General features: G+C 42.7%; 1 protein-coding gene across 1 annotated transcript; it reads left to right on the forward strand.

The window, feature by feature from the left end:
* Positions 1 to 3,672: 3,672 nt before the first annotated feature.
* Positions 3,673 to 11,266, forward strand: LOC310693872 (vomeronasal type-2 receptor 26-like; the record flags this gene model as incomplete). Its single annotated transcript, XM_083476254.1, has 6 exons — positions 3,673 to 3,815; positions 4,688 to 4,979; positions 5,387 to 6,004; positions 8,240 to 8,380; positions 9,272 to 9,398; positions 10,365 to 11,266. The coding sequence occupies 6 exons, from the start codon at positions 3,673 to 3,675 to the stop codon at positions 11,264 to 11,266; spliced, it is 2,223 nt and encodes a 740-aa protein (XP_083332380.1).
* Between the last annotated feature and the right edge of the window lie 12,827 nt (positions 11,267 to 24,093).

Below are 24,093 nucleotides of genomic sequence, written 5' to 3' on the forward strand. Positions count from 1 at the left end.
CAACAACAACAACAACAACAACAACAACAATTTATACCCCACCCATCTGGCTGGGTTTCCCCAGCCACTCTGGGCGGCTTCCAACAAAATACTAAAATACAACAACATATAAAACATTAAAAGCTTCCCTAAACAGGGCTGCCCTCAGATGTCTTCTAAAAGTTTGGTAGTTATTTTTCTCTTTGACATCTGGTGGGAGGGCGTTCCACAGAGCGGGTGCCACTACCAAGAAGGCCCTCTGCCTGGTTCCCTGTAACCTCACTTCTCGCACTGAGGGAACCGCCTGAAGGCTCTCGGAGCTGGACCTCAGTGTCCGGGCAGAACGATGGGGGTGGAGACGCTCCTTCAGGTATGCTGGACCAAGGCCATTTAGGGCTTTAAAGGTCAGCACCAACATTTTGAATTGTGCTTGGAAATGTACTGGGGATTTTCTTTTCTCCAAACGTGATTGGCTTCCCCCCCCCTTTTGCTTTCCCTCAGTGAAATTATGCCTTTCCTTTGATAGGCGGAAGAACATTGTTTGCATGAGGGTGGAAATGGCATTGGTCAGCATCAACCTAGTATAGAGGGTTCCCCATTAGGGTCCTGAGGGGCGGATTGACCATGGCAAACCCAAGCGTGGTTTCGGTATCTGCCTGGCTGGAACCTGCACCCTGGTCCCCAAGGGAGACCTTGCTGGCTTGGCCTGCACCATGGCAAGGTTCAACACTGGCCGACTCCCGTTTGGAGTGATCCAAACCCAGCGGATCCATTCCATCAACACGGGGCTTGTGGAATGATGAACTGATCCTGGGACCCAGTGCCATGCCAACCCTTGCCCTGCCTGCTGCTGCCAACAAAGATTTGTCCTGATTTTATCCCATCCCTATTGTACAGTCTGGTTATTTTGCGGCTTTCACAGGCAACATAATGGGCCTGCCTGGGTAATGATATTTAATGTTCTAAGCAGCATGGGACAGGGATGTTTGAAGGACCACCTCCTCCTAGATCAACCTAGTTGCACAATCACACCCTTTTGACACCATGACTGCAAGGTGGCTTTAAGAAGTTAACACTCTGTGCTATGTGGTCTTGAGTACACAACTGCAATTGATCTAGGTCATCATCGCTGAACATCTGTGTTCCTTGCAAGAAAGCTCTTTGGGATGAGGCACAGATTTACACACCATCACCTAGTAGGATCACCATCTTTTTTTTTTCTTCTGTGCCCCATGTCCTCTTCTTTTAGCTGTATCTCGACCTTCAAGTATTGCAGGTGACAATGTTCATGAAAAATTTCACCTGCTGATTTATATATAGCACACACAACCCTTAATATCACAGAAGCATAGGGGCCAACTCTACGAATTTGAGGACACCTCAGCCCCTACCCCAAATATACTGGAATGGGGCTGAGCCCCCCACCATCTTGAGGGGTTGGGCTTTGGCAGGACTACCAGCAGGTCTCACTGGGCCTACTCACAGTCTTGTACTCGGTCCTTGATGTCTTCTAAGTTTAAAACCAGCACCAGCAAAAGTCAATATATCTCTATAAGTGCCCCATTTCCTTTCCATATTAATTTTCTTTAGGGCATTTGCTTTGGTGGGGGGTAGTCATAACAGTGTTTTTCTTTCCAACAAATTCTTACATCTCACCCAAACACCATACAGACTCTTTCTTATTCTCTTGACCAGTGGTGCAGTGGTGAATTCTGAAGTTCAGGAGTTCATTGTGACAGCCCCCAAAGACACACTGCAAAGGGGCAAAACCCAGCCCCTTCCCAGGGAGACCATTCTCCCGCTGAGGGGTAACAGTGAAAACTCAAGAAGGATCTTATATATTATCTACCCCACCCTATAAAAAGGTAAATATTGGAACTTAACCTTCAGTCACTCTGTCAATTGCATGATCTTACTGCCCTTTCCCTTCCCACATGCCACAACCACATGTATTGTATGTTTCAAGTTGTACCACTGCATTTAAGCCTCCATTGTCACCTCCTGGGTCCCTCACATTGCTCTCCAACTCTAAGATGACCTCCTGGGTCCCTCACATTGCTCTCCAACTCTAAGATGACAAAAGGATTCCCCCCCTTCCATATGCATTTATCTATATTTTTATATAGCATAACTAGTCAGTCTCAGCTGTTAGCCCATGCAATATGGGGTTGCTGAAGTGTTTAGAAAAACAGATGTCTGCATACACTAACTATTTCTGCAAGGAAATGTAATACTCTGCATTGCGTGGCAAGTCCCCTCCCCCATGTGAAATGAAGACACTGGACACATTATTTAAGGTTAATGGGCATAAAAGGCCACAACTTTATTGATTACAGAATTGGAATGTATTGGCCTTAGGCATTGGGTCCTATCGACTACCCGGCATGGAGACCGGGAAGGGTTGTCCACAAGCCGTGGGAGTCCTGTTGAAGTACGCCAACTAGGATCCCACGGGTGTCACCGCTCGGGGGCGTGCCGGAGGCCCTTACCTCCCTAGGTTTCGGACAAGGCAACGCCCCCGGAGTCCTCTACCGGACTACCCTTTCCTTGGGGGAAGGTGATGGCGCTTCCTTCCCCCCATTCATTTGCATAACAATGAACCCCTGCCAATGCCGGACCGCCAATACCGCAGAAGTTGTGACAATTGCTACGAGGTAGGCGAAAAAACCAAAAAGCTGACAGTGTGCCAAATTGGAAAAATTCCTACCAGGCCCCTTGCGGCGACCAACCGGAGTCCATAGCAAGGTCATATCTAGCTAAGCCTAAGGGTGGGTGGGATGGGAAAACCGCTCAGCTGGCAAGGGGAAAGAGGGCGGTCCCCGGGCGTACCTGGCCTTAAGTATGCTAGGCCACGCCTCCCCAGCCCGCTGATTGGTGGGCTGAGTTGCAGGCACGCCCGGGGATTCCCTGGATCTCGCGGGGGCAAAAGGCCAGCCCCCGCATGTGTCGGAGGGGGTAACCCGCAACCCCCTCTCCTCCCAAGCTCGGAAATGGCTTTGCACCTGCAACTGGAGCCTGTATTATTTTAACTCTTTCCTCCCTCCCCTTAATGTGTGGAGAAGGAAACATCCCTGTGGTCCAAAATCCTGAAAATCATGTTTCCATTGGGGACACATGTACAGTTGGGAGAAATAGTTCAGGTGCGATTGAGAAAGATTGTTGGGGAAACTAGGAAGCTCCCCAGGAAGGTCACCAGTTTGCAGCTGGACTGCTTGCTTGTTTGCCTGGGGCACTGAAAATTACAAGAGCACTACTCAATAACAAATGTGCATGATTATTTTGATCTTACTATACGTCACAGAGCTCAATAACCAGTAATTATCTCAAATTGCTGCGTTTTATCATCCATCTTGCCAAACCCCATGTACATTTTATCAAGCCATGAACACAATCAATGTCAGATTGTGAAAGTGTATATAAAATAAATCCTGTGTCATTCAGAGCCCCAATGAAAAATTCTGAACATGCAGGTCTTCATGGATCAGATCATTGGCTTTTTCCCTTTATCAAAACAACCTAGAGTCATTCAATGAGATTTCTTGTAATACAGTTTATGGTAGATGAGATAGAAATCTGACTTTCGGCACCCCCGTCGGCCCCAAGATGGTCAGAACATTTCTGCTGCTGATCCTTCTCTTCCTGTGGCTGCAGTTGCCTCCAACTGAGAGCAAGGACCACTCTGCTAGATGCACCATGATGGAGCCTTTCCAGCTTCCATACCAGAATTACCAGAGAGGGGACCTAGTCATTGGAGGAATTGTTTCTTATTTTGGCTTTGTATCTGAAGAAAAAGATTTCCATGAGCACCCAAACACAAAGCTTATAGATGAACTCTTGTAAGTAAAATCCTATCCTTCATAGTGCACGCTTGGTGAGGTCAATTAAACCAAACTACAACAGCATGCTCAAAACACATTTACATGTGACTTTTATCAAGGAGGGATGTTAAACATATATTTTCTTCTTTTTACATTGTGATCTGGTCACCTTCTTCTTTGTTGCTTTATTCTGCTTCTTGGGATTTCTACCTTCTGCCTGTTCTGCTTCCTCATCACCTGATCCCATGGCTCTCACCACTTTCTCCCAACTTCATCCTCATCCTCCCTCTGTGTTTCCTTTCACACCATTAACGTCTGGTTTTCCTTTGCAGCAAAGCTTGATCCTCACATTCACAATCACTATCATTTAATCTGACAGTCACAGATATATGTGACATATGAATATCATAGATTTTGGATTATACCTGCTGCTGTGCAATGTAAACCATACTGGATAATAAAAAGAGCAGTTGCAAACTGAGCTATTTGCAGAGTAGACCCATTGAAATTAATACACCTAAGTTAGTCTGATCTACTAATCCTAATGGGCCTTCTCTGAGTATAACTAACATTGCCTACAGTATTTTTTGTACAGTCACAATTTTATTTGAGCTCAGTTACTGTGAAAGAATAGATCCTATTCCATCTGATGTGCTCTGGTCTCTACTCCCCACCTACACCATACACTTACTATCTGAGGGGCACCAGTCAGAATTTCTGACTTGGCAACTTCTCATCCAGTGAGTGTCCGTTGGTTGCTGAAAGGAAATAAAGTGGTAAGAGAAGGATGTGGCAGCTTATATACGTGCATGTGAGCCAGGAAGTTACCAATTTGTATAACAGGGAGAGGAGGAGAATACCTCTGACACACAGTATAACTCTTTTATTAGTGACACACTGAAGTACTACCAGAATACTCTCTCCCTGGTGTTTGCTGTGAAAGAAATAAACAAGAACCCTAATATTGTACTGAATATGACCTTTGGGTTCCACGTCTATGACAGCTACATCAATGCAAGGATGACTTATCAAAACACCCTGAAACTTCTGTCCACCACAGAAAGGATTGTCCCCAACTTCATATGTGACAAGAAAAAAGAAAAGATAGCTTTTATTGGGGGACTTGACTCTGACATCTCTCTCCACATGGCTACTGTCTTAGGCGTCTACAAGATTCCACAGGTATAGTAAGTGTGGGGGCTGTGAAGCTCTTCTGCCTCTGGTACAATAGTTATCTTCCTGGTTTTCAATACTTCCTTTTGTTTGGTTCATTTTTCTGAGCAAGGAGGTTAAAAAATAATAATACAAAGCTATTACAAAACCACGTGGGAGAGCTATGCAGTAGAGGTTGGAGGAGAGGGGCTTTGGTGCTTGCCTGACTTCGTCTCCCATGTGTCACTGGGAAGCAGCAGGCAGGTTGGGACAGGGCAAGAACTGCTGGAGATATGCATAACGTTCTTGTGAAATCAACATGCATCCATAAATGGAGTCGAGAAATTCCCATGGATTTGTTCTTTAAGCAGATACTTGGGATGAACCACAACTGTTTGCTCTAACTCTCCAATTCTGGGATTGATTTCTTCCTCCAGATTGCTTACTGTGTATTAGCTCCAGTGAGAAGCCCGGAGTTGCAGCCCCAGACCTTCTACCGAACGGTGCCCAATGAGAAATATCAATATGCAGGGATTGTCATGCTACTTCTACATTTCCAATGGACTTGGGTAGGAATTGTGGCATCCGATGATGAAAATGGAGAGTCCTTTATGCAAAGCTTAGTGCCAATGCTTTCCCAGCATGGCGTCTGTACAGCTTTCAGTGAAAAACTACCAGCCGTATCTCAGGGCATAGTTGATATCAGTTTCTTGGAACTCATTCGGGCCAAGTCCTCATTCCTGATGGCCTCAGAAGTTCACATATTAGTTCTGTGTGCAGAACCTGAGACCATTACTGTTGTGAAATGGATGCAATATTTCTTTTCATTAGCTGAAGATGTTGCAGAGAAGTCTACAGGCACTGTGTGGATTTTGACAGCCCAGTGGGCTTTCTCTTCAGAAACAATGCAAAGGTATTACGATATACAAGTCTTTGATGGTGCCTTGTCTTTTGCAATTCACACAGAGAAAGTCCAGGGATTTAAAGAATTCCTTCAGACCCTGAACCCCAACTCTCCAAAGGGAGATGGGTTCCTCCAGGCTTTTTGGCAACGGGCATTCAGTTGTTTATTTTCTGCTTCCAATGAGAGCAATGAAAACACAAAGACCTGCACTGGCCATGAGAGTCTGGAGAGCCTTCCTGGGCATATTTTTGAAATGACCATGACTGGCCAAAGTTACAGTATCTATAATGCAGTTTATGCCATTGCACATACTTTACATCAGATGCACTCATCCAGGTCAAAACGCAGAATGATGGCAGGCAGAGGTGGGCTCGATCCTCCAAGACTGCAACCTTGGCAGGTAAGATTTCCTGTTAAGAATAAACCTTTGCTTGGGGCTAATCTAATGGGTGATTGCACACAGTTCACTGAATGAACACACACCCCCCCTCTTCCAGCATTAACAATTCCCACATTCTTTTCTTTCTTTTTTCTTTTCTTTTTGAAATATTATATTGGTTTTTACAGACACAAGTTTATATCAACAACATTTCATGAGATTCTCTGAATCTCATTACTCCCTCCCTCCCTTTCATGGTTCCTATTATTTTTTTGGGGGGGAAACTACATATCAATACATTTTGCCCAATTTCCATTTATCTAAATTAACAATGAACTTCTTTACTTTACATGTGATTTGTAGAGTCCAGCTAATTTGCTTACAATAATCTCTTTGGCATATTTCCCCCATTCTTTTTAAAAGTCCTTTTCTTTTGGTTCCTAAGTCTCGCAGTTAATTTTGACATTAAGCATTTTGGCTTGCCATTCTTCCTTGGTCGGTATTGTTGTATCTTTCCGTTTATGGGCTAATAACATCCTTTCAGCTCTTGTTGCATACATAAATAGTCTTTTCTGTTCTTTTGGGATCTCAGTACATATAATTCCTAATAAAAAAGCTTCTGGGTTTTTTAACAAAAGTTATTTTAAACATTTTTTCCTCAATTCATTATATACCATTTCCCAAAATGATTTTGTTTTCTTACATGGCCACCACATATGGTAAATGGTACCCACTTCTTATTTACATTTCCAGCAGGTATTTGAACTAACCCTAACCCTAACTTACTAGGAGTCAAACAGCACCAGTACATCATTTTCATATAGTTTTCTTTCAGTGTACAGCAAGCTGTCAATTTCAGATCTCTTTCCAAAGCCTCTGCCCAATCTGCCGTTTGTATATCATGCCCTAAATCTTTTGCCCATTTAATCATAACTGATTTAACCTGTTCATCCGTTGTATACCATTCTAGGAGCACCACATTCTTTTCAATACTTAACTGGTTTCCTTTTCCTTCAAGCTGAAGGAGCCACAATCAAGATAGGACCTGTACTTCCCTTCCATTTGCAGGAGTAGTTGAAGGAGTTATGGCACTCTGTGCCCTTTCCCTACCTCTCTAGGAACATGGGCTGTCAAGACATGTGGAAGCATCTCCTGGTGCAGTTTCTCCCACAGAAATGTCAACTCTTTGTGGAACTTGACAATGTTGTGGGAGGAGTTGCAGAATGACCTGCTGTCGTATGTGTTTCTGATTCTGATATAGCAGGAGTGGTGAAGAAGGAGGCATGTTTAATTGGGCCCCATAAGGTGTTAATTTCAGAAAGATGGTATCTAGGAAGAGCCTCCCCAGAACCTTCCCCGGGCATTATCTCACCATTTGACAGGGCACAAACCACTGATTTTTGTCTCTCAGCACCCCAGTTAAATTGCAGTATGAGTACTGGGGAAAAACAACAACACCCTGTATAGATGCTAATCACCATGCTCCTTTCCATATAAAAATGGTTCTGAAACTAGACTTGTTTCATTATCCACTTAATAAATGTGCTAAGTTGAGCAAGAGAAAGGGGAATAATCAAGAATTAAGAATATGTTTGAAAAAATTAAGGTTTGCTTCTACCCATGACTGCCCACCCATTCTGTCCATCAACACCAACTATTTTCTCGACATTGGTGGGAAAAAGCAAATAAACAAAAGGAGATCAGGGAAAACCTACCATGAGCTGCTCTCCATTTTGTTTTCCCCCTCTCCCTGCACACTCACCTTGCAGGAGGGGCTTCCTGACATGGCACCATTTTGCCTTTGCACACGGACCCCAGAGCTGAACCCTCACGCAAGTGGCAGGCCAGCTGTACTTCCTAGAAATACTTAGGTCCTCCAAATGTTGTAGACCGCACAGTTTTGGACTACTTTGCATTGTGTGAAATATATTGATGGATATTTCTTGTTTCTATAATCCATAAAAGCTCTCCTTTTTTAAACTTTGCCTTTTTTTTTCTTCTCTTCAGCTGCACTTGTTCTTGAGGAGTATCTCCTTCAACAACAGTGCTGGTGACTTAGTGTCCTTTGATGAGAATGGGGAGTTAGCAGGTGGATTTGATATTATTAACTGGGTTACTTTTCCAAACCAAACCTTCTCCCGAGTGAAAGTAGGAAAGATAGTTCCACAAGATTCACAAAATATAGACTTCAACATGAATAAGGAAGCCATCACATGGCACAGATCTTTTAATCAGGTGGGGCCATTGGTTTTTATTTTTATTTTTATTATCTTTTTGGACGATTGGTTTTTAAAAAATGAAGTATTGTTATTAAGAATACAAATTATAAGCTTAATTTAGACATTCTTTATCATAATAAGCAAATTGTTTAAGTGTAACCCATGTCCAACAAGTTATTCTCCCATCATACATGAGGTAAGTAGTAGATCTTCTTTAGACTTCTGGTTTGAATGTATATAATGGTAATATATTCCACTATTTTGCATATGGAATATTGTTGGCTTCCAACTCTCCTCCTCTCTGATCATTGGCCAGGCTGGTTTTCAGACTGAGGAGAGTTGCAGTCCAATACCATCTGGTGGAGCAAAGGTTCCACATCCCCAATATATAGGATTTCAGTATAACATTTTAATGCTTTGCGCATGAATGTAGAAGTAAATCATGCTGATCCAAGTGAGATTTACAGCTCAGAAGACAAGGGGAGGATAAATTGCCCATTTGTTTTGAAAGAAGATTGATTGTCTTGTGGTGCTTCTCTGAGCCTAATGTATGTGCTTCCTATTTTACCTTCTTCATTAACCCCCTGTATTTCAAAGTCTGTTGTCTTCCCTGTCCTCTCTCACTCCTCCATCTTTATGCAGATTAAAAATTCAGTATCCCTTCTCATTCACTCCCAATATTTAAATTACAATTTATTTACACATACAACACACCTTTCTGGAATAATGTTACTCAGTCAGCTGATCTCTTCCCTTTGGTTAAAACTGTGTTGTTCACAAGGCACAAGAGAGCTACATTTTCTCCTCTTTTTATGGCTAGGTGCTGCCCCTTGCCTTGTGTAATGATCGCTGCCAGCCAGGCTACAGAAGAAAAAAGAAGGAGGGGTTGCCATTTTGTTGCTATGATTGTGCTTCGTGTCCACATGGGATGATTTCAAATCAAATGGGTAAGAGACATAATCTGCTAATTTGTAAAATGCTTCCTAATATTTATTTCAACTCTTTCCTTCTATTAGTAGTTCAGTACTCCTAAAGAGTGTGGAATCGGGTGACACTGTGGGTTAAACCACAGAGCCTAGGGCTTACTGATCAGAAGTTCGACGGTTTGAATCCCCGCGATGGGGTGAGCTCCCGCTGCTCCCTGCTCCCTGCTCCTGCCCACCTACCAGTTCAAAAGCAAGTGCAAGTAGATCAATAGGTACTGCTCTGGCGGGAAGGTAAATGGAATTTACATGTGCTACTCTGGTTCACCAGAAGCGGCTTAGTCCTGCTGGCCACATGACCCGGAAACTGTACTCCAGCTCCCTCGGCCAGTAAAGCGAGATGAGCGCCACAACCCCAGAGTCATTCACGACTGGACCTCTTTACTTTTTACTCCTAAAGAGAGCAGCAGCTGCACTGATATCTGGAAGAAAGAACAGATAGTTGGGGAAACTAGATCCAGAACTTTTACAAGTGAAATCTGTAGAAATGGGTGTGGAATGTGTCTAGTGTAATCTGCCTGCTTCCTACATGCTACATCATTAGGACTGGATAGTTTTAGGTGTGTGAGCAAAAAATGGTCTCCTTACCCAGAACAGTCCTCAGCCTCCAAGCTGAAAGTGGCTGTTCTGAAGAATTCTCTATCACCATGAAGCTCTGTCTGGGTGCTTTCCAGTGAGTCTGGTCTTCTATTTTGCACATTGTACCACTAAGGGTACAACCATAGTCAATATTTCTGATCACTAATTTCAGATGAAGGACAGATGAACAATCCATGCACCTTAGGCCCATCAAAATGTAGAACCTATTGTGGGTTATGCATAGTGGCTGAAAATTGTACAAACTATTGTTAATATCCACTTACCTCTGATACTTTCGCCAACTAATTAATGCCTTATTTGTTGGAACTCATATATCACTCATTGTTTCAGATATGGATTATTGTTTCCAATGCCAAGATGATCAATTTCCAAACAAGGACAGAGATCAATGCCTCCCCAAACGCCAACATTTTCTTTCCTACGCAGAACCTTTAGGGTTCGTTTTAGCTTCCTTAGCTCTGGTCTTTTCTCTGGTCACAGCTTGGATACTTGGCGTCTTCTCTAGGAATGGGGACACTCCCATTGTCAAAGCCAACAACCGGGACCTCACCTACACTCTGCTCACTTCCCTCTTGCTCTGCTTCCTCTGCTCCTTGCTGTTCATTGGCCAGCCTCACCCAGTGAGCTGCTCTTTACGACAAGCTGCTTTTGGCATCATCTTCTCCATTGCTGTGTCTTGTGTCTTGGCCAAAACCATCACGGTGGTTCTGGCTTTCATGGCCACCAAACCAGGATCCAGGATGAGGAAATGGGTGGGGAAATCTCTCACAAACTCGGTTCTTCTTGGCTGCTGCTCCGTTCAAACCAGCATTTGTGCTGCTTGGCTCTGTACGGCTCCTCCATTTCCAGATGTGGACATGAACTCTCTGGTGGAGGAGATCATTGTGGAATGCAACGAAGGTTCTGTCGCGATGTTTTATTCTGTCCTGGGTTATCTGGGATTCCTGGCCATGGTCAGCTTCACTATGGCTTTCCTGGCCAAGAGGTTGCCGGACAGTTTCAACGAAGCCAAGTTCATCACCTTCAGCATGTTGGTGTTCTGCAGCGTTTGGCTGTCCTTTGTTCCCTCTTATCTGAGCACCAAAGGAAAGCAGATGGTGGCTGTGGAGATCTTCTGCATCTTGGCCTCCAGCGCAGGTTTGCTGGGTTGTATCTTTTCCCCCAAATTGTACATCATTCTTCTGAGGCCTGACTTGAACAGCAAAGACCACTTAATTCTGAGGAGCAAATAGGAATCAGCTTGCGTAGATGCTTATTGTTTGCTGGCATTTATTGGAAGAAACCAGATAAAGTAATTCCTTTTATTTCTCAATTCGTATCCTTTTCATCTTTTTCATCCCTCGCTTATCATTGGCTATTTCTATACAGCATTTTTCACATATGAATCTGTGCTGAAAGTGGTCTGCAGAATAATCCAAATCTAAACACTGTAATGCATAAGAACACAGGAAGAGCCTAGTGGATCAGGCCCATAGCCAATCTCATCCAGCCTCCTGTTCTCACAGGGGCCACCCAGATGCCCCAAAGGGAAAGCTGCAAGCAGGATTCAACCACAAGAACACTTTCCCCTCCTTTGGTTTCCAGCAACTCGTATTCAGGAACATGGCTGCCTCCAACTGTGGCATCAGAGCTGAGCCATCCTGGCTAGGAGACATCAATAGTCCTCTCCTCTGTGAATTCGTCTAGGGCTCTGTTAAAGCCATCTCTTCTGGTGGCCATCCCTGCCCCCTGTGGGAGTGACTTCCATAGTTTAACCATGCACTTTATATACAACAACCATGCAAAATAAGACATGAAACCAATGGAATGTAACAGTGGTTAAAACATTAAATGAATAGATGATTAAAACAGTAATCATCAACGATGCACAGTTCAAGTATCTTGTGTATTTGTGCTTTGAATATAGAGCAATGTTCTCATGTGGGGATTTAGGAGGAATATGTTGAGTCTGAATTCCTTTTCTCTTGGCATGTTTTGAAACTTTTTGTCTTGTAGCCTTTGAAACAGCAAGTTAGTGGCAGCTGCTGCTCATGGGGACTATTAGGGAAGGAGAAGGCAAGGAGACCAACAGGAGGTGGAGCCAGAGTCAGTAAATAGACAGAACCACCACATGATTTGCTCAGGTCCTGCAGGTAGATTCGGGGAGGAAATATGGAAATTTTCAGAGTAGTGCCCCAATTACCCTACTACTCTCCACTGCACCTAGTACCTGTGACTATAAGTGCACACTTTGCAGACTGGATCTGTGAATAGCCCAGAGATATCCTGTAATGGTTTGAGGAGGATGACCTGCCTTGCATTGCATTGAGAAAGCGATGGCTGCTGTCATGGATCTATGGCACCATGGTTCAGTGTAGTGAATGGTTGTAGAATAATCCAGAAATCATCTGATCTGTCAGTCGCTATACTTATGAATAGCAGCAATATAACGTCAGATAGCGTTATTTTATGAAGCAGTCCTAAAGATAACTGTGATGCACATGGTTGAAATTTTAGTGGGGAAATCAGTTTAATATAGTAGGGTGCTAAAGGTGTATCCCTTCATGGAGAGAGATGGTCAGTGTGAAACATGTAACTTCTGCAGAGTCTATACTTTATATATTTATTTGAAAACTATATTATACATATATCTATTTATATGTAATCAAGGAAGGCTGCTGATCACAGAATGTTGCTGAAAAATCCTGTATAACATGGCAGAACAGTATGAACATTTTTTAATCCTTTCAATCATCATTCACGTGAAGATACATAGCCACATCCAGCTTGCTTCAGAAAATGAATTTGTCACATTTCCAAGTGGGACTTCAAAACAAGTGTTCAATATTTATTTCCCACTGGTGCTCATGCACCTAGAAATGCCACCTAAGACCCAGAATCTCTGACTTTATCTTCTCTCTGTAATGGTTTTCATTTCATCTATCAATCGCAGACACATCTGGCGATTTGGACGCAGGATTTTGCCCTGTGCCCATCCTCATGCTGCATCTATGACGTTGGGTCTGCACCTAGGTCTGGAAGTCAGAGCAGGCATCACCTGGATGGGCCAGTGGGACATGCGCTGGAATGCCTTTATCCCATAAGTTGAGCGAGAGATGAAGAGAATGACTTGGTCAACAGAAAAAGCATTGACTTTATCCTGGCAGAGGTTTCTGACCTCAAAAATTGTGAGAGGTGTGCCCAGGCCAACCTGCATATGTAATCAATAAAGCTGAGACCAATTTTTAACCCCATAAAATTGTTCTGTCAATCAAAAATACAAGATGCTTTAAAGAATGGCAAAAAGATTTATAAACTAGGTTTATATGGCATGTGAAGAAACCAAGAACAAAGTATAAATTATTGACTGATGCCGAAGAGAGAGGTGGATTCTCCTTATCAGATTTGAAATTATATTTTGAGGCGTCTTGTCTTTGCTGGTTAAAGGAATGGATATTGTTCAATCCAACTATGGATTGAAAAAGGATTTATAAAAATAGAGTTATGAAAGAGATGTAGAAGGGGGAGTCATTACATTAAGATCCACAGTGGGGGGAAGGGAAGTCAAAAGGGATTATATGTTTACGTATTTAATTAATTTGTTAAAGTAAAATAGAAAATAAAATTTATGTATAAAAAGAAATTAATCCAGTTCAACTCGTCACAGACAAAATCAGGATTGTTCTATGCTTAAAGAAGTGCCCCTGCTCAAATTCTCATCATATCTCTTACACCAACATTTACGAAGCAATTTACTTAAGAAGATGATCTTCCTTCCTTCCTTTCTCTATTTCTACTCATTAGTTGCTCCCTGTTGTTCAGCTCAGGCCTCCAAACAATAATATAACATTTGGGAGAAAAGATGCAACCCAGTAATCCAGCACTGGAGGCCAAGATGGAGAAGATCTCCACGGCCACCATGTATTTCCCTTTGGTGCTCAAGTAGGTTGGCACAAAGGACAACCAAACACTGCAAAACACAAGCATGCTGAAAGTGATAAATTTGGCTTCATTGAAACTGTCAGGTAATTTTCTGGCTAGAAAAGCCACAAAGAAACTGACAATGGCCAGGAAGCCCATATAGGCTAAGACACAATAAAACATGACAGCTGATCCCTCATTACATTCCAGTATGATTTCCCCATTCAGCGAGGACATGTTCCTGTCTGGGAATGGTGGGGAAGTAGTTAACCAAAAAATGCAAATTGCCGCTTGGATAAAGGAGCAGGAAAAGACAATAGCGTTTGCCAGCCCTTTCCCCACCCATTTTCTCATGCTGGATCCTGGTTTGGTGGCCACGAATGCCAGTACCACAGTGATGGTCTTTGCCAAGACAGAGGACAGGGCGACAGCAAAGACAATGCCAAAAGTCATCTGTCGCAGAAGGCAAAGAATCTTTTCAGGCTGTCCAATGAAGAGAAAAGAGCAGAGGAAACAAAGGAGGAGGGAGAGGAGGAGGATGTAGGTGAGGGTCCGGTTGTTGGCTTTGACGATGGGAGTATTGTTGTGCTTCACAAAGGTTCCAAGTACCAGAACTGTGACCAAAGAGAAAAACAAGGCCAAGACAATTAAGACGATCCCTAAATTTTCTTTGTAAGAGAGGTAATTTAAAACCTTGAGAATGCATTGAGTTTGGTATTTGTTGGGATATTCATCTTCTGGGCATTTGATACAAGCATCCATATCTGGAAAAAATGATTGAATCAGCATTTAAAATGGCAGGAAGTCAACTGATATGTATCCCAAACAGTCATGGTTGTCTTACATTGTATCTTATATACCAGGTACCAGATATAGTGGTACCTTGGGTTACAGACGCTTCAGGTTACATATGTTTCAGGTTACAGACTCCGCTAACCCAGAAATATTACCTCGGGTTAAGAACTTTGCTTCAGGATGAGAACAGAAATCGTGCTCCGGCGGTGCGGCAGCAGCAGGAGGCCCCATTAGCTAAAGTGGTGCTTCAGGTTAAGAACAGTTTCAGGTTAAGAACGGACCTCCGGAACGAATTAAGTACTTAACCTGAGGTACCACTGTATTGAATAGGTCCTATGGCTTCAGAAAGGGCCTTTGCAGTGTTTATGTCACTCCCTGGCCCAGGAAGCCACTTTCCTCTTTTTTATTCAGACAGGCATTTTGGCTATTAAATTCCAGATTTTATTATCCCTCCATCTTTTATGTATTTACTTTAATTTAATATTACATTGATGGGCTCCCTTTCACCCAAAGATCTAAAGAATTCTGTTTTGCAAACTGTCCTAATAAACATTTGTGGGATAGACGTTCTCCAAACAAATCTAATAAATATGCATGCTATGGAAATTTCTTGGCGTCATTTCCCTTACCCTTCTGGCTAGATATCATCCCTTCTGCACATGGAGCACAATCATAGCAGCAAAATTTCTCTCCTTCCCTCTTTTTCCTGCTGTAGCCAGGATAGCAGTGGTCATTGCACACAGAAACAGGCAGCACCTTAATTGTGTAAGCAATAAGAGATTGAGATCTTTTCACTTCCCTCCTCCTTCATATATGTGAGGGGAGACTAGCTGGCTCTGCTCCCTCAGCTGTACCCTTGAAAGCCCTTTCTGCAACCTCCCACTTGTTGGGGGCTTAGTGTATGCAGCTAGGGGTCTTCTCTGCTGAATTTCTGCTTGTGTTGGCCATGTCAATAGATTTGGAAGGCTGCAGGAATAGAGAAAGGCCCCTGCAGCAGGCACTGAGCCACCCAAATATGGAGGATGCCACAGAAAGCCAATGGAGGACTGGGTGCCAAATAGGCTCATCTTCACTATAACAATAAAATTATTCCAGCCATGTGAGGGTTAAACAACGGAAAGTGTCTGAGTGTCTTGGAAATAACTGTTCTGAAAATAGTGGGCTGTTGAAAGTGACTGATGGCATTGGAGAGTCCAGACATGATTTTGGAAAAGGAGTCAAGATGAGTTTGGAAAGGAACTTGAACCGCTTGACACAGCCTCCTTTGAAGATAAGTCAAGTTTTACAAACCATAATATTCTTTTCCAGCTCAGGCTGAAATGGGAGGCTGAAAAGAATTGTTGACTCTCTTTTAATATAATCAGGTATTTCCAGCTGTAACTCACCTGATTAAAAACTGGATGCCATATAATTTGGTCTTCATGAATGGTTAACTCTTTGCCTGGAGGAGCCTGCGGTTCTAGTCTCCCAACTTTGACTCTAACCACTGAGCCATTGGGGAATATCACCCAGTTTGTGATGTCAAAACCAGCCACTAATTCTCCATTGTCATCAAAATGCACAGTGTCGCCTACAGTGTTATTGAAGAAGATGTTACTCAGAAAGTGATGGACCTAGATTGGAAAAGCATATGAAGTCTTGAAATGATTTCATTGAGTGTCACAAAGGCTTATATCATACTTTTTTGTAAAAAAACCAACAAACTTCATTTTTGGTGACTTTATCTACCTGACATTCTAATCCTTCTGTTTGTCTCAATTTTAAACAGCCACTATTTTATAATATGAATGACCGTGATCCAAAATGAAATAGAAATACAGCTGCAAACATTTTTGGATTAAATGAATTATTCAAGCAGACAGTTCCTTTCACTGATGATTTACAGCTAGCTGGCTTTAAAAAGAAAAAGTGTTGGGTTGTAGTTACCTGCCATGGTTGCACATTTTGAAATACCAATTTCTCTCTTCCTGCCGTTCTTCTCCACCTGGAGCTGGATTCGTATAAGGCATTCAAAGCATGCGCCACAGCATAGACAGCATTGTAAACACTGTAGCTGTGGCCAGTCATGTGCATTTCAAACAGAATTCCAGGAAGGCTCTCCAGCTTCTCCTCCCCAATGCAGGTTTTCTTTTTATCCTCCTCCTTCTCCCTCACTTCAGAAACAGTTAATGAACAGTCAAATGCCTGTTCCCAGAAGTCTTGGATAAAGCCATCTCCTTTGGCCCAGGAAGGTCTTAACATCTGAATGAATCTTTGGAATCCTAATGGCTGATTTGAGTGAACGGTGAAGGATAGGGAACCATGGAAGGTCTGCATATCCCAGTTCTTCTGTATGGAGTGTGCTGCAAAATCCCAGTGGGATGTAGCAATCCACACTTTACCCACAGGTGAAATGCCAATTAAGGGTGCTACAAACAGCATCGTTACCAATACCTGAAAGCACGGGTGTTCTCCATAAATAAAAAATACACTGGGTTTTCTCTCAGACAAAGTAATATAACTTTCCAAGTGTTGGAAAGCATAGTCTATCATCTCTTCCACATAATTCCATTTTGGAATTCTTACTATGAGGGCATGACAGATGCCATTTTGGGAGAGGATTGGCACCATTGCCTGCAGAAACCTGTCTGCTTTGTCATCATCCACAGCAGCAAGTCCAACCCATGTCCATCCAAAATGCTGAAGCAACCACACAGCTCCCATTTGCTGGTGGGCTTCATTTGGGACCATCTGGTACAACAATGGTAACAGCAGTTTGACACCTTGCACTGGCCAAAATGATCCATAGGTGAGCTGAAATAAAACCTATACATATTGGAAGGGTTTAACAATTATTTCAAATCATAGAGTCCCAAGACAGAGCCCTGAAGCATCCCAGTTTGAATCCCTTCCAACTTTAATGGGGAACCATCAATGAGCATTCTTTGAGTACAGTTTTTTGATGTGGTCAGAATCCATCTGCCTATATGGTTAAATAGCATGTCACCCATTGGATAAACCAAAATGCCATGGACACTTCAATCAAAGAGTTTTCTGAAATCCAGATAGTGTGCCACAGTTGTGAAATCTCATTCACCCAGCTTACCTGTGGAGTCTTGTGGATTGCTGAAAAGATGGCCACGTTGGCCGAGATTTCAGAGATACACCCTCCAATGAGTGCTATCAGATTGTTCTGGTTGTCACACTTGAAGTTGGGGACAAACCTATGTTGTGTGGAAAGCAGGTTCATTGTCGCCTTATAGGTCATCCTGGCAGCATAATAGCTATTGAGGATGTGGAACCCTAGAGAAATATTGGATAAGATGTTGGGATTCTCGTTTATCTCCTTGACAGCAAATGCTAAGGCCAGGATGTGCTGATAATTCTTTGGGACTGAACTGTAAGGAGAGTTAAAGCTGTTTAATAAAGTAACAATCACATTAAAAGCACATTTTCACTCTTCCTCATCACTCAGCTGCATCTTCCAAGATTGATGTGTAGTTTTTAATTGCACAGGATTATAGACGGTACTATCAATCCATTTTATACAAGCGTAAGCTTTTCTAATACTTTTCCAGTGCGCTTAAACATTTGAAAGTAGGAAGACATGAACATTTGAAAGTTAGGGACAATATTTTCTTTAGAGGTAAATATGTATCTCACACATACTCTTTCAGAGAGTCAGGTTTATTAAGGGTCCTTCTCTAGTGCATTTTCCAGTGTGCCTCTAGTTACAGCAATAAACCCAACTTTGTTTCTTTGCAGGTTGGGAGAGAAAGATATGCAAATTAGATGTCAGAAAACAAGAGGAGAAAGAAACATTGTGTTATCTCTTTAGTAAAGGTAAAGGTACCCCTGACCGTTAGGTCCAGTCACGGATGATCCTGGGGTTGCGCACTCATCTCGTTCTATAGGCCAAGGGAGCTGGCATTTGTCCGCGGACAGTTTTTCCAGGTCATGTGGCCAGCATGACTAAGCCGCCTCTGGCCAGAGTGGTACCTATTTATCTACTTGCACTTTGACGTGCTTTCGAACTGCTAGGTTGGCAGGAGCAGGGACCGAGCAACGGAAGCTCACCCTGTTATGGGGATTCGAACTGCCAGCCTTCTGATCAGCAAGCCCAAGAGGCTCTGTGGTTTAGACCACAGCACCACCCACTCTTTACTATGTTATATCTTTACTCTTTACTATGGCGCTAAGAAATTGAAAATTAAAAACACCAGGAGTTCTGTGGTAAAAGTGAGTAGGGGTATAAACCACCAAGTGTTTTTTTCCTAGAGGAGGAAAAGAAAACAGAGGGACCATTCATTTTCAATTGGCTTCTGAAGGAATCTTACAAGTTGTATCAAAAATGATGTATAACAATTGCAGTCCCACATTTCTTACACTTCAAATTAAGCACAGCATTCCTTAATGACCTGCACCATGTGTGTGTGTGAGAGAGAGAGAGAGAGAGAGAGAGAGAGGAGAAAAGAAGAAGAGGAATACGAAGAAGAATACGAGTGTCTTACAAAGGATCGTCAATCATCGTTTGTGAAGGCTGCTCCATGAATGATGGGGTATTAGAGTGGAATAAGACTTGAGAAACAATCTCACCAATGAGAAGGTCTCCGGGCTGATAAAAACCATGAGGAATAGGGAGGGGATCCTCAAACATGCTGAAATTAATAAAATGTGTGTTGCATGCAGTATGACACAGCAGTACAAGAAGGAAAGCTACCACCAGCATGATCCTGTTCATAAAACTGCCCCTCCAAAGATGCAGTGCCATGTTTCTGAGTGTAACAATCTATGCAACTGCTATCAGTTTTGCTCCAGTCCCAATTGAACGGTGGGTGATATTGTTGCTACATAAATATACAGCACAGCTGGTTAGGGAAGCTATGCACTGGTACCCTAATAATAGCTCCTTGTTCATCAGTGTTTCCAAATAGTCTGCTTTTATCCTTTGACAGAGAGTATGAATTGCAATGCTGTTGTTGCTTTCTTCCTTTCAAAATTAAATGAAATGATAAAACATTCTGTTGGTGTGCAAAGATGCCAAAATTATAACCATGTGAATTCTCAATCTGTTTGCCCAGATGAACAGACAATACATTTCAGGGCATCTCTATGATTTCATACTGCTGAATAAGGTTAAGTTTTCCACAGGAAAAATATGTGGTGTGGAAGTCAGCAAGGAAGAGAAAGTACGAGGCACAAATATGATCATGGTATCACGATTTCTGGTTAGAAATCATGGTGGAATAACTTGGTAGAAGCCAAACCTAACATATAAAAATTTAGGGTAATAACAAAAAATGTCTGAGCCCTACCTGTTCCTAGATCCAATTCTAACAAACACAAGAGTTTTATACCTCTTTTCAAATGTTTATTCTTGCCCTTGCTCACTGGCTCTGGGTGCTGTTGCATCAGAGAGGGGAAAGCAGCAATTTTGACAATGATAGTGATTATCATCATGTGTTTATGCCTTTGAAGTTGCAACCAGCACGACAAGATTGCAGAAGGTGATTTTCCTGGATTTTGCAGCTATTATTATCTCTTAGTTGCCAGTGAAATTTTGCGCAATGTGTCTTGCCTCTGCCAAGAACGAGTTAAGTTCACATAAAGGTAATTCACATTTGGCATAAACCTCACTCTGGGCCCCATCGCACATGGGGCATCTTTACTTGGCAAAGTAGGGCAAGAGAGCCATGGGGGAGATGCGCTTGGACCTCCCTGTCTCCTTGTGAGATCTCACGGGGGAATGTCATCCAACAGGATGTTGCAAGAGGGAGGAAGGGGATGAGATCATTGGCTTGCAGCCATTTTGCCCCTAGTGAGCCCCCCCATCTCATAACTACTGTTGTGGAGGTGGGCGGAGATTAACAAAATCAATAGTCCTGGAAAAATGGGAATATCCCCTCACTCACCCAAGTTTTGGACATTCCACATCTTTCCGCAGCAGAGCTCCCCCCCCCCTTTTTGGCTTTTTATTTATATTTTTCAAATTTATACATTTCATTATTTTTACAATCAATTTAACATTTCAAAATCGGACTTCCCTCTCTTTCTGCAGTTCCTTCATATTTTTTTAATATCTTCTGCATATCCAAATTCACTTAACTTGCTCATTTAATTATCTACTGTAAATATATGGTCTTATAAAACTGCAGGTTATAAAAATAATCCTGCTGATGTTTTACAATTTATCTGTAAATATTCAATATCATCAGCAGAGTTTATTTCTCTTTGAGAAAAAGTAAGTCGCTCCCATAAATGTAAACTAAGCTTTCATCATAATAAAGAAAACTGTCACAAAATGACATAATGAGGGAAACTAAATGCAACAACATAAGGCAACTCTGAGGAGGAGGAGGAGGAGGAGGAGAAAGAAGAAGAAGAAGAAGAAGAAGAAGAAGAAGAAGAAGAAGAAGAAGAAGAAGAAGAAGAAGTTGAAGTTGGTCCCTCTTATCTGAAACTCAATGGAAAGCCCTGAAGGGAGGGGCTGATTCTGGAGCAGAACACACAAGCCCCTCCCACCTGATACCAAACACTCCACTATTTAAATTAGGCCCCAGTGTTTTTCTTAAAACTACTGGCTTGTGAGCTTGACATCGATACCAGGAAAGGTCCTAGAACAGATAATTCAACAGACAGTCTGTGAGCACTTACAAAAAATTGCTATGATTACTAAGACCTCACAGAGTATTTGTTGTGGGGGAGGAAGGGAAAGGAGAATGTTAGCCGCTTTGAGACTCCTTCGGGTGGTGATGAAGCGGGATATCAGATCCAAAGTCTTCTAAGAACCAGTGTGGATTTCTCAAAAATAAGTCATGTCAGATGAATCACATTTCCTTTTTTAAAGGAGTTACATGCTTGATGGATCAGGGGAATGCTGTGGACATAGTGTATCTTGATTTCAGTAAGGCTTGGGACAAAGTCTCTCTCTCTCTCCCCCCCGATATTCATGTGAGGAAGCTGGTAAAATGTGGGTTAAATAAGGGAACTGTTAGACAGCTGGTTAACTGACTGATATCATTTTGTTGCAGACAGGATAATGTCCCAGGGCACTTGTGCTCAAAAGAAGAAGAAGAAGAAGAGTTTGGATTTGATATCCCGCCTTTCACTCCCTTTAAGGAGTCTCAAAGCGGCTAACATTCTCCTTTCCCTTCCTCCCCCACAACAAACACTCTGTGAGGTGAGTGGGGCTGAGAGACTTCAGAGAAGTGTGACTGGCCCAAGGTCACCCAGCAGCTGCATGTGGAGGAGCGGAGACGTGAACCCGGTTCCCCAGATAACGAGACTACCGCTCTTAACCACTACACCATACTGGCGTAGTACGGAACTTTGTCAGTGGCAGTGATGGAAATAATTAAGCAATTCACCACTTCCCCGATTGTATCCTCACATTTTCTCCCAAAGGAGCTCCTTGGGGTTGCTCTGGATCTTTTTATTGTTTACTTATTAATTCTTGAATTATTTGTTTACTTGTTGATTCTTTAATTTCTAGGAACATGAGTATCCCAGATTTCTAATTACATACAAATAATTAAAATAGCAATAACAGACACCTAGAATTGCGAGCATGATTCAGACTTCTGGATTATTAAAACTGTCTTCTTATTAGCTGCTCCCTGCTGTTCAGCTCAGGCCTCAGTAAAACAATATAGCATTTGGGGGTAAAGATGCAGCCCAGCAACCCACAACTGGAGGCCAAGATGGAGAAGATCTCCACAGCCACCATGTATTTCCCCTTGGTGCTCAGGTAGGTTGGAACAAAGGAGAGCCACACACTGCAAAAGACCAACATGCTGAATGTGATGAATTTGGCTTCATTGAAACTGTCAGGCAACTTTCTAGCTAGGAAAGCCACCGTGAAGCTCACCATGGCCAGCCAACCCATGAATCCCAGGACACAATAAAACATGATAGTGGAGCCTTCATTACATTCTAGTATTATTTCTTCAGTCATTGAGTGCATGTCAACGTCTGGGAAAGGAGGAGAAGTGGCCAGCCATATGCTACAGATTGTGGCTTGAAGAAGGGAGCAGGAAAGAACAATTGGGGTGCCCAATGGCTTCCCTACCCACTTCCTCATTCGGGACCCTGGCTTGGTGGCCATGAAAGCTAGAACCACAATGGCAGTTTTGGCCAATATGCAAGAAACTGCCACTGAGAAGATCATGCCAAAAGCAGTTTGTCGAAGGAGGCAGGTGACTTCCTCAGGCTGGCCAATGAAGAGCAGAGCACAAAGGAAGGAGAGCAGGAGGAAAAGGAGGAGAATATAAGTTAGATCACGGTTGTTACGAAAGCCAGATTTTTGCAGGGAAAAGAATGAGTGATCAGTCTGACAGAGCCCTTGGTGTAAGGCCAAGCTCTGAACATCACAGGAGATATTAATAGTATCTGCAAGTCTTGATCCATAGTTTTCATGCAGCTACTGGAACTCCCCAGAGAGTCAATGGAATAATCATGATTTCTTTGATAATTACAGGAGACTTCTCAGCTTCTCTGTGATTAAGGGGTGGGGAGCATGTTGATCACATCACAGCCAAAGTCTCAGCTGGTCCTCCTTAGTAGGGAGAGCAATAAGAGTTTATGGAGAGTCAGAATAAAAGAGAAAACTACATAATAAGAAAATATAAAGTAAAAGAATAACTGCTGTTCAGCTTTCCATTACATTAATTAACACCATATGGACAGACCATAAATTTCAGTGGAGAGCCAGTGTGATAGAATGGTTAGAGTGTTGGACTAGGACACGGGAGATCTGGGTTCGAATCCCCACTTAGCCATGAAGCTCACTGGGTGACCTTGGGAAGATCACAGCCTCTGAGCCTAACCTCCCTCAGAGCGTTGTTGTGAGGATGACATGGGAGGAGGAGAACCATGGTATATAAATGTAATAAATAGACAAACATACAGGAATCAAGTTTAGATTTAGAAATCTGTGAATTTAGTGATTTAGAATCTTTCTCTATGAGCTTTAAAATGCTTAAAACACTCCTATAACAATCAATTCTGACCAAGTTACAGTGGAACTTCTGGTTACGAAACACCCTCCTTGTGAACACTTCGGGTTACAAGCTCCGCTGTCCCGGAAGTAGGTGCCCCTGGTAGTGAATTTTCCCCAGGATGTGAGATGAAGTCGCGTGCTGGCGGTGCATGCGCAGCGGGAGGCCCCATCAGCGAAAGTGCGCCTCATTTTAAGAATGGTTTCAGGATAAGAACGGACCTCTGGAACAAATTAAATTAGTAACCGGAGGTGCCACTGTATGTCCAAAGGGGGAATGCTATAGTAGTCTTCATTTCATGAATATTCTTGATTCTACTTTCTTGGGCTAAAAATTGTAGGTTGTGACATATGTGGGCCACAGGTGACCTGGGGATGGGGCAGCAAACC

Source organism: Podarcis liolepis (assembly GCF_965112155.1).
Source record: "Podarcis liolepis genome assembly, chromosome: 15".
Lineage (NCBI taxonomy): Eukaryota > Metazoa > Chordata > Lepidosauria > Squamata > Lacertidae > Podarcis > Podarcis liolepis.